General features: G+C 49.9%; 1 protein-coding gene across 1 annotated transcript; it reads left to right on the top strand.

Annotated features, from left to right (window-relative positions):
• The first annotated feature begins 3,529 nt into the window (after positions 1-3,529).
• On the top strand, positions 3,530-9,879 carry LOC147102201 (uncharacterized). The gene is made up of 3 exons (XM_085964496.1): positions 3,530-3,737; positions 7,926-8,088; positions 8,247-9,879. The coding sequence occupies exons 1-3, from the start codon at positions 3,675-3,677 to the stop codon at positions 9,488-9,490; spliced, it is 1,470 nt and encodes a 489-aa protein (XP_085820622.1). The 5' UTR covers positions 3,530-3,674; the 3' UTR covers positions 9,491-9,879.
• The last annotated feature ends 10,022 nt before the right edge of the window (positions 9,880-19,901 follow it).

The following is a 19,901-nucleotide window of genomic DNA, read 5'->3' as shown; positions in this document are numbered from 1 at the left end:
GTCCCAGGAACTTGAATCCCTCCCCTTGGCACCATTCCTCTAGCCACGTATTCATCTGAAGTATCCTTCTGTTTCTACTCTGACTAGCACGTGGCACTGGTAGCAATCCTGAGATTACTACCTTTGAGGTCCTGTTTTTTAATTTATCTCCTAACTCCCTATATTCCGCTTTTAGGACATCATCCCGCTTTACCTATATCGTTGGTGCCTATATGCACCACGACAACTGGCTGTTCACCCTCCCCTTCCAAGATGTTCTGCAGCCGCTCGGAGTCATCCTTGACCCTTGCACCAAGGGAGGCAACACACCATCCTGGAGTCTCGTTTGCGGCCGCAGAAACGCCTATCTATTCCCCTTACAATTGAATCCCCTATTACTATAGCGCTACCCCTCTTTTTCCTCCCATTCTGTGCAGCAGAGCCACCCCTGGTGCCAGGAAGTTGGCTGCTGCTGCCTTCCTCTGATAAGCCATCCCCCCCAACAGTACTCAAAGTGGTGTATCTGTTGGAGAGGGGGATGGCCACAGGGGACCCCTGCACTACCTGCCTGCGCCTAGTACTCTGCCTGTTGGTCACCCATTCCCTTTCTTCCTGTCCAACCTCTACCTGTGGTGTGTCCAACTCTGTAAATGTGCTATTCACGATATCCTGAGCATCGTGAACGCTCCAGTATGTATCCAATCGCAGCTCCAGCGCCACAATGCGGTCTGTCAGTAGCTGCAGCTGGATGCACTTCCTGCACATGTAGTTGTCAGGGACACAGGACGTGTCCCTGAGTTCCCACATTTCGCAGGAGGAGCCGATCACGGGGCCCGGCTGTCCTGCCATGACTTACCCTTTAATTAATTGAATTTAAATTAAATCAATCAATCCCACTAATTACACTACAGTTAACTGGTTTACCAACAGTCCCTGCTACACTAGAGAGACCTTAGCAACTATAAACCAGAGTTAAAGTTTAAAAAAGGAGAGAAATACTCACCAACCAATCACTTACCTGCTTCCTGGTGACGCCACACTTTGATTACTTTTGACCTCTCTCCCCTGCTGTTGAATTGGTCGGGCCTTGCCTCGATCCTCCTTTTAAAGTTGCCACGCTGCTTGTACCTCACGCAGGTCCGCTCTGGTCGGGCGTCGCTGCTCACGCCACTCCCAGGTCAGCCGCTGTGGTCGGGCCTCGCCTCGCCCCTCCTTTTAAAGTTGCCGCGCTGCTTGTACCTCACGCAGGTCCGCTCTGGTCAGGCGTCGCTGCTCACTCCACTCCCAGGTCAGCTGCTGTGGTCGGGCCTCGCCTCGCTCCTCTTAAAGTTGCCGCGCTGCTTGTACCTCACGCAGGTCCGCTCTGGTCGGGCGTCGCTGCTCACTCCACTCCCAGGTCAGCCGCTGTGGTCGGGCCTCGCCTCGCTCCTCCTTTTAAAGTTGCCGCGCTGCTTGTACCTCACGCAGGTCCGCTCTGGTCGGGCGTCGCTGCTCACTCCACTCCCAGGTCAACCGCTGTGGTCGGGCCTCACCTCGCCCCTCCTTTTAAAGTTGCCGCGCTGCTTGTACCTCACGCAGGTCCGCTCTGGTCGGGCGTCGCTGCTCACTCCACTCCCAGGTCAGCCGCTGTGGTCGGGCCTTGCCTCGCTCCTCCTTTTAAAGTTGCCACGCTGCTTGTACCTCACGCAGGTCCCCTCTCAATCTTCTAAACTCCAGTGAGTATAAGCCCAATCGACACAATCTCTCCTCATACGTCATTCCTGCCATCCCAGGTATCAGCCTGGTGAATCTTCGCTGCACTCCTTCCATGGCAAGCACGTCCTTCCTCAGGTAAGGCGACCAAAACTGCACACAATACTCAAGGTGTGGTCTCACCAAGGCCCTGTACAACTGCAGCAAAACATCCTTGTTCTTGTACTCGAACCCTCTTGCTACGAAGGCCAACATACCATTTGCCTTCTTAACCGCCTGCTGCACCTGCATGCTTACCTTCAGCGACTGGTGAACAAGAACACCCAGGTCTCTTTGCACTTCCCCTTCTCCCAATCTATTGCCATTCAAATAATAATCTGCCTTCCTGTTTTTGCCACCAAAGTGGATAACCTCACATTTATCCACATTATACTGCATTTGCCATGTTTTGCCCAATCACCCAACCTGTCCAAATCGTACTGGAGTTTCACGACATCCTCCTCACAGCATACCCTCCCACCCAGCTTTGTGTCATCTGCAAATTTGGAGATATTACATCCAATTCCCTCGTCCAGATCATTAATATATATTGTGAACAGCTGGGGTCCTAGGACCGATCCTTGCGATACCCCACTAGTCACTGCCTGCCACTCGGAAAACGACCCGTTTTTTCCAACTCTTTGCTTTCTGTCCGCCAACCAGTTCTCTATCCAAGTCAATACCTTGCCCCCAATCCCATGTGCCTTAATTTTGCACGCTAACCTCTTATGCGGGACCTTATCGAAAGCCTTCTGAAACTCCAAATACACCACATCCACTGGTTCTCCCTTATCTATTTTACCAGTTACATCCTCAAAAAATTCCAGTAGATTAGTCAAGCATGATTTACCTTTTGTAAATCCATGTTGACTTTGTCCGATCCTGTCACTGCTTTCCAAGTGCTCTGCTATTACAACTTTTATAATGGACTCTAGCATTTTCCCTACTACCGATGTCAGGCTTACCGGTCTATAATTCCCCGCTTTTTCCCTGCCATTTAGGACAGAGATGAGAAGGAATTTCTTCACCCAGAGAGTGGTGAACCTGTGGAATTCTCTACCACAGAGGGCAGTAGAGGCCAATTCATTAAATATATTCAAGAAGGAGTTAGATATATTTCTTAAGGCTAAAGGGATCAAGGGATATGGGGAGAAAGCAGGGAGAGGGTACTGAATTTGGATGATCAGCCATGATCTCATTAAATGGCGGAGCAGGCTCGAGGGGCCGAATGGCCTACTCCTGCTCCTATCTTCTATGTAAGGACCCAGCTACATAGAGGCTGGAAAAGCCAGTGGAGTTACTTCAGCAGAAAGAAATCCAGCATGAGCCAATTTGCTGGTAAGAAGAAGACTGCACTATGTTCTTAGCTAATGATAGGGTGGTAGGGATTGGATGGTTTTTATGCTGAATTCCTGAAAACTGATCGAGGTAAGGGGGTGGTACAAAATGGTTATAGTCTTCGAGATAAATGACAAGAATGGTTACTCGCCTGGGAACTGCCTGAGGCTGGGAAAAAGATTTTCTTTGGTGAATTTATACACTGGGTGTTCCAGATGATAATTATGGGTTTATGTATATTAGGGGGAGTCTGAACACTGCCAAGGAATCTCACTGATATTATTGGCACTTAAAGTGGTTTTAGGCATCGTTGCAGCATATGTATCCAATGAGTACAAGATCCACAATGTAATCAAGAAGAACAGGCTGGATTTTGTTCTCAGGAGGAATGTGTGGGACAGCTATGGGCTTATATGAGATTGTTGATTTTGTAACCCACATATAGTTTTCATTGACCTTTGTAAGACATTCAACCGAGTGCCTCACATGCCCTTAATAAAGAAACTGAAGGCTATTGGAGTAAACAGCTAACTCTTGCATTATATCAGAACATGTATTCCAGGATTTGCATACGGTTGAAGAGAGAATTACTGAACCTATCTCTTTTGAAAGAGGATTGAGGCAAGATGGTCACTGGCACCCATCCTATTCAATATCTTCATCAAAGATGTGCTGAATGGCATTGTAAGGTACTGTGTTGATGTTCCAGGCATTTGTAAATGAATTGCTGCACTTCTAGTGTTGTTGCTGGACCTCCTTGGAAAGCTTGCCATCTTGAATAATGGGCTATTCCGTGGGAAATGGTAGTGGGTGCCTCTAAGTGCAGTATTATGGTTCTAAACAGCTAAGGGTGAATCTTGAAGGTGTTGCTTGGAGGAAACATTGGGCCAGAATTTGCTGAAACAATAATGGTGAGGCTAATGGCACTTGCCATTATTTATGTGTAAATGTTACAGCAAGAAGCAGCTGCGCAGTTAAATGTGAATATCTGAAAGTTGCTGTTCGACTTGCACTGCTCCGCTGTTAGCTTCTTGAAAATGGCATCTCAGTGTCTGCCTCACCATTGAAATGCATTGAATGTCATGGAAGTGCTATATTTGCACAGCAGATATGAACTAAATGCACCGCAGATATTTAGGGCTGGTAATTAGTAGTGTAATCACACTTTTAACAATGTGATAATTGTTAATTACTGCCAATCAACCTCTCTGGCACTGAAAATTATTATTACAAGTGTAGAGTCTCATTCATAGAAACATAGAAGATAGGAGCAGGAGTAGGCCATTCGGCCCCTCGAGCCTGTTCCGCCATTTAATGAGATCATGGCTGATCATCCAAATTCAGTACCTTGTCCCTGCTTTCTCCCCATATCCCTTGATCCCTTTAGCCTTAAGAAATATACCTAACTCCTTCTTGAACATACTTAATAAGTTGGCCTCAACTGCCTTCTGTGGTAGAGAATTCCACAGGTTCACCACTCTCTGGGTGAAGAAATTCCTCCTCATCTCAGTCCTAAATGGCTTACCCCTTATCCTTAGACTGTGACCCCTGGTTGTGGACTCCCCCGCCATCGGGAACATCCTTCCTGCATCTAGTCTGTCTAGTCCTGTTAGAATTTTATAAGTTTCAATGAGATCCCCTCTCATTCTTCTAAACTCTAGCGAATATAAGCCTAATCAACCCAATCTCTCTTCATACGTCATTCCTGCCATCCCAGGTATCAGTCTGGTGAATCTTCGCTGCACTCTCTCCATGGCAAGAACATCCTTCCTCAGATAAGGCGACGAAAACTGCACACAATACTCAAGGTGTGGTCTCAGCAAGGCCCTGTACAACTGCAGCAAGACATCCTTGCTCCTGTACTCGAATCCTCTCGCTATGAAGGCCTACATACCATTTGCCTTCTTAACCAGCTGCTGCACCTGCATGCTTACCTTCAGCGACTGGTGCACAAGGACACTCAGGTCTCGTTGCACTTCCCCTTCTCCCAATTTATTGCCGTTCAGATAATAATCTGTCTTCCTGTTTTTGCCACCAAAGTGGATAACCTCGCATTTATCCACATTATACTGCATTTGCCATGCATCTGCCCAATCACCCAACCTGTCCAAATCATACTGGAGTTTCTCTGCATCCTCCTCACAGCACACACGCCCACCCAGCTTTGTGTCGTCTGCAAACTTGGAGATATTACATATATTTCCCTTGTCTAGATCATTAATATATATTCGTCTAGATCATTAATATATATTGTGAATAGCTGGAGTCCTAGCACCGATCCCTGCGGTACCCCACTTGTCACTGCCTGCCACTCAGAAAAAGACCCGTTTATTCCAACTCTTTGCTTCCTGTCTGCCAACCAGTTCTCTATCCAAGTCAGTACCTTACCCCCAATCCCATGTGCTTTAACTTTGCATGCCAATCTCTTATGCAGGACCTTATCGAAAGCCTTCTGAAAGTCCAAATGCACCACATCCACTGGTTCTCCCTTATCTATTCTACCAGTTACATCCTCAAAAAATTCCAGTAGATTAGTCAAGCAGGATTTACCTTTTGTAAATCCATTTTGACTTTGTCCGATCCTGTCACTGTTTTCCAAGTGCTCTGCTATTACATCTTTTATAATGGACTCTAGCATTTTCCCCACTACCAATGTCAGGCTTACCGGTCTATAATTCCCCGTTTTCTCTCAACCACCTTTTTTAAATAGTGGGGTAACATTAGCTACCCTCCAAGCCATGGGAACTGTGCCAGAGTCTAAAGAATTTTGGAAGATGACCAGCATTGCATCTACTATTTCTAGGGCCACTTCCTTAAGTACCCTAGGATGTAGATGATCAGGCCCTGGGGATTTATCGGCCTTTAATGCTGTCAATTTCCCTAACACCATTTCCCTACAAATACTGATTTCATTCAATTCCTCCCTCTCATCAGACCCTATGTTCCCCGGCATCTCTGGGAGGTTATTTGTGTCCTCCTTTGTGAAGACAGAACCAAAATATGTATTTAACTGGTCCGCCATTTCTTTGTTCCCCATTATAAAATCCCCTGAATCTGACTGCAAGGGACCTACGCTTGACTTCAATCTTTTTCTCTTCACATATCTATAGGTTATGTATTTTTTCTTCAGGTTATGTATTTTCAGGTAGATTTTTAAAATGTAAAAAAGTTCTTACTTTTCCTTTTTCTCTCTCTCTTGATCCACACTTTCTTTTCCTCACTATATTTCTCTTTCTCTACCTGATTTGACATTGAATTCACCCCCTTTAATTCGCCCTCTTTCTCAGTCCTTCCGCTGTTTATTTCCCAATCCTTAAATCTGATTGGTTATGGAGATACCCTGTTGGTTGTCCTGTTCACTCAGGTCCCTGGTGCCCCGTTTCCCCCTCTGAGCCGTTATCAGCTCGCACTTGCAGCAACTTTGTGGGCAAAGATTTTGTTGAGCTGAAGGGCGCAAGGGGCAAGTCTAACTAGCAGCAAACTCCGTTAGATGCCCTGCTGCATCAAAATCTGACCCTTTAAAATGTATCAATCTGGTGGTGGATGCTGGCTTTAGTTTAGACACAGTTCTTTGGGTGCTGAGAAAAAGCAAAGGCAGCTCTGGTCTTGCTTTTCTCTGTTTGGTAACAGTAAAGTCCTGTTGCAGTTTAAACTCGTGCATGGCCTAGAAATTGGGTATAGCCCCGCTTGAGGCGTTAGAACTGGCGATGCGCAAAGTTTATAGCCAGACGAGACTTATCTGCGCCTGGCGCGATATTGGGTTGCTTCGCCCCCAAAGGGGATTGAGGCGCTAAATCAGCCGTTGCACGGTGCTCTTAAGGCACAAAAGGTCAGGCGCTACTCAATATCGACGCGGACGGGCGCAGCGCAGGTGAACTCAATTACGGCAAAGCACGAGACCTACAGGCGCCAGCCGGCTCTTAAAGGGGTGGGTCAGTCAGACTGAGCTTCAACACCCAACGCTCTGCAGGCCTCAGATTCGGTGCTCGCCCTTGTCTGGCGGTACAAGGTGATCATTATGGAGAAGGTTAGGCAGAGAGCAGAGCGCTTCAGCGCTGAGGCTCTGGACCACTTGGTGGCTGCAGTTGAACGCCGTCGGGAGGTCCTGTACCCGGATAATGGCAAGAGGCCAAATCAGAAGGCTCACCGACGATCTTGGAGGGAGGTTGCTGTGAGGGTGAACTCCATCAGCATGGCGACCAGGACCCCTGTTCAGTGCAGGAAGAAATTCAACGACCTCACACGGATCGTCAGGGTGAGTGATGGTTTACCAAACTTGTGCTTCCCTCCATCTGCATCTGACTTCGGGCACCCTGCTGCAATGATGCGCCAATGGCATTCTGTCAGTATGCACCCATAGCCCTTTCACAGAAATCACAGAAACCCCACATTGCAGATAGAGGCCATTTCGGCCCATCGAGCCTGCACCGACACATATCCCACCCGATCCCCGTAACCCCCACATATCCCACCCTATCCCTGTAACCCCATGTATTTTAATCCCCCTAACACTAAGGGTCAATTTATCATAGCCAATCAACCTAACCCGCACATCTTTGGACTGTGGGAGGAAACCGGAGCACCCGGAGAAAACCCACGCAAACACAGGGAGAATGTGCAAACTCCACACAGACAGTCGCCCGAGGTCGGATTTGAACCCGGGTCTCTGGCGCTGTGAGGCAACAGTGCTAACCACTATGCCACCGTGCTGGGCACACACATGGACAGATGTCTCAAGGCCTCATGTAAGGGCTCTTGCACCATGGGGGACATGTGAGAAGGTCTCAAGGCCTCATGTAAGGGCTCTTGCACAATGGGGGCATGCGAGGAGGTCTCAAGGCCTCATGTAACAGAACCTCCCCTTCTTTCCCCTGCAGTCCAAGATGGCGCAGATCCGGAAGGAGCAGCGTCGAACCGGTGGCGGACCTGCACAAGTGGTCACTCTAACGGATCTGGAGGAGAGAGTGCACCAGATACTTGGAGGACGTCTGTCTGGTCCTGTCACCACAGCATCTGCTGACCCCATTACCGATAGCGAGGGTAAGACTCTCACCTTTTCCACCTGTTGCCTTCCACTTGGTCCCCCCGCCAGCATGCATCCTCAGTGTGCAGCCATGTCAGAGCCTTGCCGCAATCTGGCATGCCTTTCAGCAAACCTGTCCTTCTGCTAAAGCCACTCTTCCACCTCCCACTTTCAGATGAAGCAGCACCAACTCGGGCTCAACGCGCTGAAGCTGCCAGTGCCAGTGCCACCGGAGGCGAGGACCAGGAGGAATCCGGACCAGCCGCTGCAGAATCCGGGGAGCTGAGACATCTGCAGACTGGGGATAGTAGTCCCCTGGAGGGGAGGGGGGGTGGTTCTGAGGATGAACCAGTTGCCGGACCAAGTGGCATGGAGCAACGCAGGGGGGATAGGCAAGTTCGGCCACCGTCTCCCCGCAGGGCAAGGCAGGTCGTCATGACTGCTGCACAGAGTGCAGATGAGGTCCGTCGCCTGGCAGAGATGAGCAAACAGGCCCGGGTCAGACACACGGAGCTGATGGCTGCAGTGGAGAGGATGCCTGAGTCAATAGATTCATTGGCTAGGAGTATGCTGGACTTCGGGGCAACAATGGAGAGGACTCTGCAGGGCTTTGGCACAACAATGGAGAGGTCTCTCCAGGTGTTCGGGGAAACAATGGACAGGTCTATCCAGGGCTTCAGGGCCACAATGGACAGGACTATCCAGGGCTTCGGCCCAACAATGGAGAGGACTGTCCACGGCTTTGAGTCGGCAATGGAAAGGACTGTTCAGGGCTTCGGACAATCCCTGGAAAGGTCTGTGCAGGGCTTGTCCGAGGCAGTGGAGCGGTCGGCTCCTGCCTTGTCCGAAGCCATGGGAAGAACTGTCCAGGCGTTCTCCGAAGCACTGGCACCTGGCACACAGGTCCTCACTGTTGCCACGCAGCCACTTGCTGGGCTCCTCCACAGCCAGATTGACGCAACGCGATGTCTGACTGCAGCCACCCTCTCTGCATCAGATAGGATCACCCCGGGCCCTTCCACTCCCGTACAATGCCAGGAATCCGTGGAGCCTGCGATTGTGCCGGATGAGCCGAACCGCTCCCCTCAGATAGCCAGTGTGTTGTCCGACCATGGTGCAGGTGTCCTCTCTCGTCAGGAGACCATTGCACATGCCAGCGCTGGGACGCCTGCATTGCAGCTGCCACCACCTGCAGCCCACACTGCTTCCAGCCATGCTCAAAGCAAGCATCCTGCATCCGCACCCTCCAAGCCCAGAGGTCGGCCAGGCCGTACCTCAGGGGCTTCTGCATGTCCAGACAGTCAGCAAGCGTCCCCCAGCCTTGAGGCCGCCACTGGGGTGCAATTACGTAGGAGCAGCAGGGAGGGAAGGGGCCGGGCGCGCAAGAGAAGTCGTTCTCCCTCAAGGGGCCAGTTGTAGAGGGAGGTGCTGAGACGTTTGTTTGTCCAAATTGAAGGACACCCTCAGCTGCTGTTATAGTTGCAGATTTTTGTTGAGTTTTGCGGCTTGGCCGAACAGGTCACATTTATTTTGTAAGTTATGGTTTCTGCTCACTTTATGTTGTTTAGCTGTAATGCAAGACTTTTGTGTCAATAAACAGAAGTTTCAATGTTGCTTGGTGCATGTGACTACTTTCAGTGATGCTGGCATGCAGAGACCCTCAAACATCCAAAGTGCGCCTGAGGTAAGACTCTCATCATTCTGCCACAGGGGTGTCGAGACGAGTCCAGAGGAGCCTCTGACGTATGGATCTTCCACTTTCAGCAGCCCTTCCATCTTCCTCCTCCTCCTCCTCCTCCTCCGCCTGCTCTTCCTCCTCCTCCTCCTCCGCCTGCTCTTCCTCCTCCTCCTCCTGCCCATACTCCACCTCCTCCTCCGCCTGCTTGTGCAGGGTCCGAGGGAAGGTAATGAATGGACGCGTTCGCCTATAAGGGCCTCTGTCACTTGCCGGATGCAACAGCGGACTGCAGCCTGAGCGTCAGTCACATTGTCCCCAATGGCTGACTGAAAGGATCCGTTTGCATAAAAATGGAGGCCATCAGTCAGTGTAGCCATCACGGACAGAGAGGCTCTGCAGCGTTCACGCGGCTGCAGATCCTGACCAAGCAGGTGGCACAGATCAGTAACAATGTCCCTCCAGATTCGGAGCCATCGCTAACACTGCTCCACCGAAATGTCAAGGCTTGTCACCTGTTGCCTAAAGACCCTCGCAGCATCCTGTCGGATTGGACGACCTCGATTGCCCCTCCTCCTTCTGGCCAATCCCTGCCCTCTCTCCCGCCGTCTCTCTGCCCCTTCACAGTGTTGGGCGATGAGGCCGTCGCCCCCCGAACAAGCTCCCATTCCGATGCCAGTTGGTCAAAAGGCTTTTAGGTGTAGTGCTGCAAGTGCTTCGGACAGGGTTGAGGGTCCCAAGTACTGTAAAGCTAAATTCCCAGAACTCCGCTCCACATTAGCTCGCCAACTCTCTCTAGCAGCGATCGCAATGAGCAGGCCAAGTGGCAGAAGATTCTGCACTAGAGCTGTCCCCTTTAAATAGCGCCGCCCTACTCTGAGAAGGGCCTGTTAGCCCTCCTTCGAACTGTCACTAATAGCACTGGGCGCTAAGGCTCCGGGCACCACCCAATATGCGCTCAGGCACTCCTAAAAGGTGTTGCACACTGAAATGACGTCATGAGCTGCTTGCGCTCGCGGGCGCGCGCAAACACTTAGCGCAGGCGCTAAATGTATAGTCAATTTCTGAGTCGGCGCTATCTTCATAGCGTCCACCCCAACATAGGGCTTCGCCCCAATTCTAGGTCTCTTTAGGCGCTCAGCGCCGGTGCTACCAACCCAATTTCTAGGCCGTGGTGTATAAAATACGTAACCATATAGTTCTCTTTCATGGTTCAGAACTCCTGAGCGTGTAACAGAATAACTTATTTCAAGCCATGTGTGAGATCCAGAACCAAGAACAAAGGGAAAACTGTTGCTTGGAGGAAATTCTGTGCTTCTGAGCACTGTGCAATAGGGGTCAGCATTATGGTGGGCATATCCTATCGTGAAAACCCCTTTAATAAGAGTCTGGATGAAACAGTTGGTGATGAATAAACCTGGTACATAGCATCGGACTCAAAAACATCTGCAGCATCAAGGTGGATGGCATATTGCCAGTCATCCTGCCACGTTGGTTCCTCCACCAGGCTGAAAGCAGATATATGTCATATAACTGACGAGCAAACTCTAAGGGGGAAAAATTCGTTTGTTTGCGCCACCCATTAGCGCCAAAAGAGGTCGCGAAGTGGGGCGCTAACCAACTAGCGCCCGGGCGCAGTGAACCCTGCGCCTCTTCCCAAATTGAGCGGACATTTAGCGCCGGCGCTAAACCGTAGCGCCCGCTCACCAGCACACGCAGATCATGACATCATTTCAGTTTGCCACGCCCTTGGGGCGCCCCGGACCGGAAATTCAGTGGCGCCCCTCTCCGTTCCGCCTGGCGCTACCAACGACAGGTTACCTGGAACGTTTCCCAGTCGCTGTCGGGCTGGGGGTGCGCTATTTAAAGGGGACTCTTCCTGGATTATTAGTGGTAGCCATTTTTGGACCACACCTTCTGTGAGAGAGAGAGAGAGTTGCTCAGAGACAAACGGAGAGCCATTTCTGCAGTGGGTCAGCGCTGGCTGAGGAACTTTAGCCTTCTGAGCATAATTTTGCAGTTGGTAAGCTTCTCAACCGGCATAACTTTCAGTGCGCACTTACTATGGGGGCTGCATTGGATGGGAACATCGTCCTTCTCAATCATATTGACAGGGCACAGAGACGCAGGGATAGAGTGGCAGGCATGGCCAGACGGAGGAGGGCCAACAGATGTCGGCACACGAGACCTTACGCTGCCAGGGTTTTCCGCCAACAGTTTTCGTATATCAACATGTCGGAGGAGCAGTGTTTCCGAAGGCTGCGCTTCAGTAAGGAGGTGGTCACTGAGCTCTGCCACCTGCTTCAGCCAGATCTGCAGCCTCAACTAAGGTGCAGGACATCTCTGTCGGTGGCTGTGAAGATCACTGTGGCTCTAAACTTCTATGCCAGCGGCTCCTTTCAGGCCGCTGCTGGGGACATTGCCAACATCTCACAGTTCGCGGTGCATTGCTGCATCCGTCAAGTGACTAATGCCCTCTTTAAAAAGAGACGGCAGTACATCTCCTTCCCAATGACCCCGGACAAGCAGCGAGAGCGTGCAGAGGGCTTCACAAGAATAGCGGGCTTCCCCATGGTGCAGGGCGCCATTGACTGCATGCATGTGGCTTTGCGGGCGCCTCTAGAGAATACGGAGGATTTCCGCAACCGAAAGGGGTTCCATTCTTTGAATGTGCAGCTGGTCTGTGACTACCGATAGCTGATCCTCGCTGTCAATGCCCACTTTCCAGGCAGCAGCCACGATGCCTTCATCCTGCGCCAAACTTCTGTGGCAGACCTTTTCGAAGCCCCGGCTCACCCAGGAGGCTGGCTTCTCGGGGACAAGGGCTATCCTCTGTGTCCCTGGCTGCTGACCCCGCTCCGTTCATCCAGCACCCCTGCTGAAGAATGATACAACGAGAGCCATCAAGCGACCAGGAACATCGTGGAGCACACAATCGGCGTGCTGAAGCAACGGTTCCACTGTCTGGACCATTCCGGAGGAGCCCTTCAGTACTCACCTGAGCGAGTCTCCCACTTCATGGTTGTGTGTTGCATGCTGCATAACCTGGCAATCCTCAGGACCCAGCCAATGCCACCAGACATTGAAGCACCAGCAGAGGAGGAGGAGGAGGAGGAGGAGGAGCAGCACCAAGACGGGAGGGAGGCACAAACTGCAAGGGCCGTCCGTCAGAGGCTTATAGCAAGTCGCTTCTAGGCCCCTCTGAGGGAATGCTTTCTGCCATTCCAAGAACATGAATGGAACCGTTCTGCTACCCCTAAGCCGGTCAAGGCAACAATTTGTGCAAAGAACAGACATGGACATTGTGAATAAATAAACTTCTTTATTTAACAAACTGTGTATCCTTCCTGCATGACAAAGCAATGGAAAGAAATACCCTGGAGACAATGTCCAAAACATAACCAACATTCAGACCAGCATCCTCGGCCTTGAATGAAAGAAATAACATCATTTAGCAACACCTCCTACTTTTTGCCCCTCGATGGTGATCTGCTTCCCTTGCGGAATTGGCCCCTTCCTGCCCTGCAGCTCCTCCGTAATGGGACCCCAGTGGCTGCAGCAAGGCTGGGGGAGGCCTGCTGACTGTCCGAAACTGAGACCGCAGATGCCCTTGAGGGACGGCCTAGACCAGCTCTGGGCCTGAAGGGCCCGGCTGCTGACTGCTCCAACTCTGCATGGGCGGCAGCAGTCTGTCCTACAGGTGGTGGCAGCTGCAGTGGAGAAGTGCCAGTGGTGGCATCAGGAATGCTGTCATCCTGAGAGCAGACGGCAGCTCCCTGGTCGGCTGACACACTGGCACTCTGACGGGGCAGCACCGCAGCATGCGGCAATCGGCTGGTGCACAGGTTGCTGGCCTGCTGTGGCGCGGCGAGGGCCCCGGGGAATCCTGCCCGATCCAGCGAGGGTGGCAGCAGTCAGTGCTCGCGTGGCCTCAATCTGCGTCTGCATGAGACCAGCCACTGACTGCGTGGCAGCACTCAGCACTTGCGTGGCAGGTGCCAGTGCTTCGCCGAAGTCCTGGACAATCCTTGCCTGTGCTGCGCCGAAGTCCTGCACACACCTTGCCTGTGCTGCGCCAAAGTCCTGGACACTCCTTGCCAGTGTCTCAATGGAATCGGGCATCCTTGCCACTGCAGCCATGAGCTCAGTGTGCCTCTGCCCAGCCTGAGCGCTCATTTCTGCGAGGGCACGCACCTCTTCTGTGTTCTGTGCAGCAGTACTCGCGGCCCGACTCGCCCTCCGGGGAGACGGCCCCCGAGCTTCCCTACCCCCCTCGCGTTGCTGCAGGCCGCTGGGTCCTGGATCTGCATCCTCCTCAGACCATTCCCCCCCGCTCCCCTCCAGGGAAGGCGTCTCCCCAGTCTGGACATGGGCTGGCTCGCCTGAGGGTGGCACGGATGATCCGGCTTCCTCCTCCTCGTCGCCTCCAGAGTCACTCGCACTGGCAGCTTGAGGGCCCGCCTCCCGAGCTGGTGATGCAGCATCTGAAAGCAGGGAGGTTCAAAAGTGGCTTTAGTGAAAGGACAGGGTGGCAGCAAGGGTTGCATGAGTGCTGCAATGCTCTGAGTTGGCTCGAGAGTGAAAAAGCATGTTGGTGTGGGGAACAAGTGGAAGGAGAGAGGTCAAAAAGGTGATGACCTTACCATTGCTGTCCACAATGGGATCGGTATCTCCAGAGGCGACGGGGCCAATCATCCGGCTTGCCACAATCCGCTGGACTCGCTCCTCCAGGTCTGTGAGGGTCTGCAGGTGAGGCCGGCCTCCTCCGGTCCGATGCTGTTGCCTTCTATTATGGGCCAGCTTGGCCTGCAAGAGAAAGGACGGGGTGTGAGGAAACCTGCAGCCCTGATCTGGGATGACATGCCTCCCATGGTCCAGGAGCCCTTACATTATGCACAGAGCTGAATGTACGTGTGTGTTTCCAGAAAGGGCCATGGGTGCTGGATGACAGCTGGCCATTGGGGCTTTGCACACCCTCTGGCCATAAAGTGAGGTCCAGATGGAGGGATGAAGATGATTCTGAAAAAGGCACTCACCCTGATGACCCGAGTGAGGTCGTTGAACTTCTTCCTGCATTGCACAGGAGTCCTGGGAACCATGCTGCTGGAGGTGACTCTGTTGGAAACCTCCCTCCAAGCTCTGCGATAGTCGCTGTGCTGAGGCCTCCTGCCATTCTCTGGGTAGAGTACAGATCGCCTGCGCTCCACCGCGTCAACCAAAGCATCCAATGCCCCCGCGCTGAAGCGCTGCGCTCTCTCCCTGGCCCTCTCCATGTTCAGGCAGTTGTCGACGCCACAGGTAGGTTACCACTGAGTTTGAGGCCTCCGATGCGCAGGGTGCGGCTGGAGATGATGATCGATCCGCCCCTTTAAGAGCTGTCTGGCGCCAGCGTGTCTGGCCGCACTCGATAATTGACAGCACCTGCGCTGCGCCCGCCCGCGGAGATATTGCGTCGCGCTGCCGGGTTAGCACCTTAAGACTGTCGTGCAGCGCCTGATTTAGCGCCGCAATCACCTTCAGGGGCGCAGGTACCCAATATCGCTGGAGGTGGCAATAATTTGCGCCTGGCGCTAAACTTTGTGCACCGCCAATACTAGCGCCCCAGACGGGGCGATACCGAATTTCTCCCCCTAAGACTTTGGACGACAGCTACTGAAAGGTGTTTGCTGGAGTCTGAGTATACAAATATGCACCCATACATTCAAAGGTCTGTCCCCATCTGAACTGGGTTGCAGCGAGGGTAGCTGTTCTCAATAGTTTGGTTTGGCAACTCTTAAGCACGGTGATAGGTTTCTGTGTACCAGGCTGACCAAAATTTTTAAAACCATGAAGCACTTCCTGTATTAATTTAATAGTCGTCAAACTTGCATTTGTCAGCGGTTTAATAACCAACTAGTGACTATCCTTAATAACAACAGAAAATGCTGGAAAAACTCAGCAGGTCAGGCAACATCCATGGACAGAAATTTGAGTTGACGTTTCGGGTCGACCCCTTCTTCAAAACTGGAAAGAAAAGATAGATTGGAGGCAGGGCTGCGATCGGACAAAAGAATAAAAGAAACAAAAGCAGTAAAAAAGAGACAATAAAAGGTGTTAGAAGCTAGACGAGATGGTAATAGGCTGAGATTAGGTGTAAAGTGTACTGGCAGGGCAAGGGATAGCTGCCAGGTGTGAGAGCGAAGGGTGCTGGAAAGTAGCAGGAGCTTACCTGGAATCTGTACTGGCAAGCTGTGTGGTCAAAATCCAGCAGGTCCCTCATGCATACTTGAGGGTCACTAAGCCTACCCACTTGCATCTAAGCTCTCTGGACTTAGATAAGTGGAGTGTGTCCCTATGAGGAGAGAGAGTGCGCACTCTGTATTGGGAAAACAGAAACTCTACCTGTGTGGATTTCTCAGCTGTTTGGTTAGGAGACTCCTAAAATGGTCATGGGTTTCTGCACCAAATAAATAAGTAGTCGTAATTGTAATCCTAGAAACTGGCAATCCACTTGTGAAGATGAAAAAAAGCACGAATGCTTGAAATCTGAAAGAAAAAACAGAAAATACTGGCAATGCACAGCAGACCAGTCAGCATTTGAAAGAGAAAGGCAGTTAATGTTTCAGGTAGAACCCTTCGTCTCTGGTCTGCTGTACATTTTATATTTTTAATCAAATGAAGTGAATGTCCAGTTAAATAGATATTGAAAATGCAAAACATTTCCTACTTAAACGGATTTTATTCACTCTATACATTGAATTATTTTTGCTCTCATTTTTCACCCAGTTATATATATTTTCAGATTTAAAACCAAAATACACGCAAGCAACTATTGCATGTCAAATGACATCAGCCATCTCTGCAATTAGCCACACTTTTAGCCGGCTATGGAAAGAGAGTGAGGAAATACAGACAAAAGGGTAAATTACTTGTAAGAGGTGTAATAGCACGTCCACTCAGACTGTCTCAAACTGTAAATTATATCACCAGACGTTGATAGTTATGGCAATATATTGGAATGTTTAATGTTGCAAAATAGTTTTTTCCCCTCATTTGCTCAACATGTTGCAAAATTTCTTTGGTATTCGGGATTTTACGTGCTCATTAGTTAACATGGCAATGTTTAATCTCTGATATTGTACCATCTGCAGAAGTGTCTGTACAATATCAAGAAAACTGACAACAGTGATCCTCACGGTGATCACATTTGCAGTAAGTGTTGGCTGCTCAAGGAATTCCGGCTCCGTGTTGAAGAGCTGGAGTCCGAGCTTCAAACACTGAGACACATCAGGGAGGGGGAGAGTTACCTGGACTCTGTGTATCACGAGGTAGTCACACCAATTAGATTAATTAATTCAGATGTAGTCCATGGCCAGGGTCAGGATGGTGTGACTAGAAGTGAGGCAGGTACGGGGATCCAGGAGGTAGTGTTGGAGGAGCCGCAGCCCTTGCTCTTGTCCAACAGGTTTGAGGCTCTTACTCCCTGTGAGGATGGGAACAGGGACTGCGGGGAGGATGAGCAACCTGGCCACAGCACCGTGGAGCGGGGGGCCATTCAAGTGGGGGGAGTTAAAAGAAATGTTGTAGTGGTAGGGGATAGTATCGTTAGGGGGATAGATAGAGTTCTTTGCAGCCGAGAGCGAGAGTCCCGAAGGCTGTGTTGCCTGCCCGGTGCCAGGGTTAAGGACATCTCCTCTGGACTGGAGAGAAACTTGGAGTGGGAGGGGGAGGATCCAGTTGTCGTGGTCCATGTTGGTACCAACGACATAGATAGGACAAGGAAGGAGGTTCTGCTGAGGGAGTTTGAGCAGCTAGGGGCCAAAGTAAAAAGCAGAACCACAAGGGTAATAATCTCTGGATTACTACCTGAGCCACGTGCAAATTTGGCTAGGGTAAATAAAATTAGAGAGTTAAATGCGTGGCTCAAAGACTGGTGTGGGAGAAATGAGTTTTGCTTCCTGGGACACTGGCATCAGTACTGGGACAGGAGAGAGCTGTTCCATTGGGACGGACTTCACTTGGCCAGTGCTGGGACTAGAATCCTGGCGAATCGAATAACTAGGGCTGTAGAGAGGGCTTTAAACTAATTAGTGGGGGGGAGGTTTTAAGAGAGCGAAAAATAAAAATGACAGCGGAGAAGGCAATAGAGCAAGGTAGCAGTGGGGGAATTAAAAACCAGAGCGTGTCAGGAAGGGACAGAATGTATAATGATAAAGGTAAAGTAGTAAAAGGGGTAAAAGCAGGAATAAATTGTCAGAAAACATATTTGAAAGTTCTTTATCTGAATGCACGCAGCATTCGTAACAAAATTGACGAGTTGACGGTGCAAATAACTACACATGGGTATGATCTGGTGGCCTTTACGGAAACATGGCTGCAAGATAATCATGACTGGGAACTAAACACACAAGGGTATTTGACAATTAGGAAGGACAGACAGGAAGGAAAGGGAGGTGGGGTTGCTATGTTAATCAAGGATGGAATCACTGCAATAGTCAGAAATGATATTGGGTCAAAGGATCAGGATAGTGAAACAGTTTGGGTGGAGATAAGGAATAATAAGGGGAAAAAGTCACTAGTGGGCGTAGTCTATAGGCCTCCTAACAGTTGCAACTCTGTTGGTCGGAGTATAAATCAGGAAATAGTTGGGGCTTGTAATAAGGGAACAGCTATAATCATGGGGGATTTTAACTTTCATATTGACTGGACTAATCAAATTGGGCATGGCAGCATTGAGGAAAAGTTCATAGAGTGTATTAGGGACGGGTTCCTTGAGCAGTATGTAACTGAACCAACCAGGGGGCAGGCAATCTTACATCTGGTCCTGTGTAATGAGACAGGATTAATAAAAAATGTCCTAGTAAAGGATCCCCTTGGAATGAGTGACCATAATATGGTTGAATTCCAAATTCAGTTTGAGGGTGAGAGAGTTGGATCTCAAACCAGCGTACTAAGCTTAAATAAAGGAGACTATGAAGGTATGAGAGTAGAATTGACTAAATTGACTGGGAAAACAGATTAAAGTGTAAGACGGTACAAGAGCAGTGGTCTACATTCAAGGAGATATTTCACATCTTTCAAGATAAATATATTCCACTGAGGAAAAAGGGGAGTAGAAGAAGAGACAGCCATCCGTGGCTTAGTAAAGTAATAAAGGATAGTATTCGACTGAAAACAAGGGCATATAAATTAGCCAAATCTAGTGGGAGGATAGAAGATTGGGAAGCATTTAAAAGCCAGCAAACAATAACTAAAAGATTAATTAAGGAAGGGAAGATAGATTATGAAAGTAAACTAGCAAAAAATATAAAAACAGATAGCAAGAGTTTCTACAGCTATATAAAAAGAAAAAGGGTGGCTAAAGTGAACGTTGGTCCCTTAGAGGATGGGACCGGGAAACTAGTGGTGGGGAACATGGAGATGGCAAAGACGCTGAACAAATATTTTGTATCAGTCTTTACAGTAGAGGACACTAAAAATATCCCAACACTGGACAAACAGGGGGCAATTGGGGGGGAGGAGCTAAACACGATTAAAATCACTAAAGAGATGGTACTCAGTAAAATAATGGGGCTTAAGGCGGATAAATCCCCCGGACCTGATGGCCTACATCCTAGGGTCTTGAGAGAAGTGGCGGTAGGGATTGTGGATGCATTGGTGATCATTTTCCAGAACTCCCTGGATTCAGGAAAGGTCCCGGCAGATTGGAAAACTGCTAATGTAACACCCTTATTTAAGAAGGGAAGTAGACAAAAAGCTGGAAACTATAGACCAGTTAGCCTAACATCTGTGGTTGGCAAAATGTTGGAGTCCATTATTAAGGAAACAGTATCAGAGCATTTGGATAAACATAATTTAATAGGACAGAGTCAGCATGGTTTTACGAAGGGGGAGTCATGTTTGACAAATTTGCTCGAATTCTTTGAGGATGTAACGTACAGGGTGGATAAAGGGGAACCAGTGGATGTAGTGTATTTGGACTTCCAAAAGGCATTTGACAAAGTTCCACGCAAAAGATTACTGATCAAGATAAAAAATCACGGGATTGAGGGTAATATACTGGCATGGGTGGAAGATTGGCGATCTAACAGAAAACAAAGAGTTGGGATAAATGGTTCGTTCTCAGGCTGGCAATCAGTAACTAGTGGTGTCCCACAGGGATCAGTGCTGGGACCC

This window comes from Somniosus microcephalus, chromosome 22 (genome assembly GCF_052327205.1).
Source record: "Somniosus microcephalus isolate GS21.2 chromosome 22, FLI_Smic_1.0, whole genome shotgun sequence".
Lineage (NCBI taxonomy): Eukaryota > Metazoa > Chordata > Chondrichthyes > Squaliformes > Somniosidae > Somniosus > Somniosus microcephalus.
This window is presented reverse-complemented; position numbering and strand designations above follow the sequence as displayed.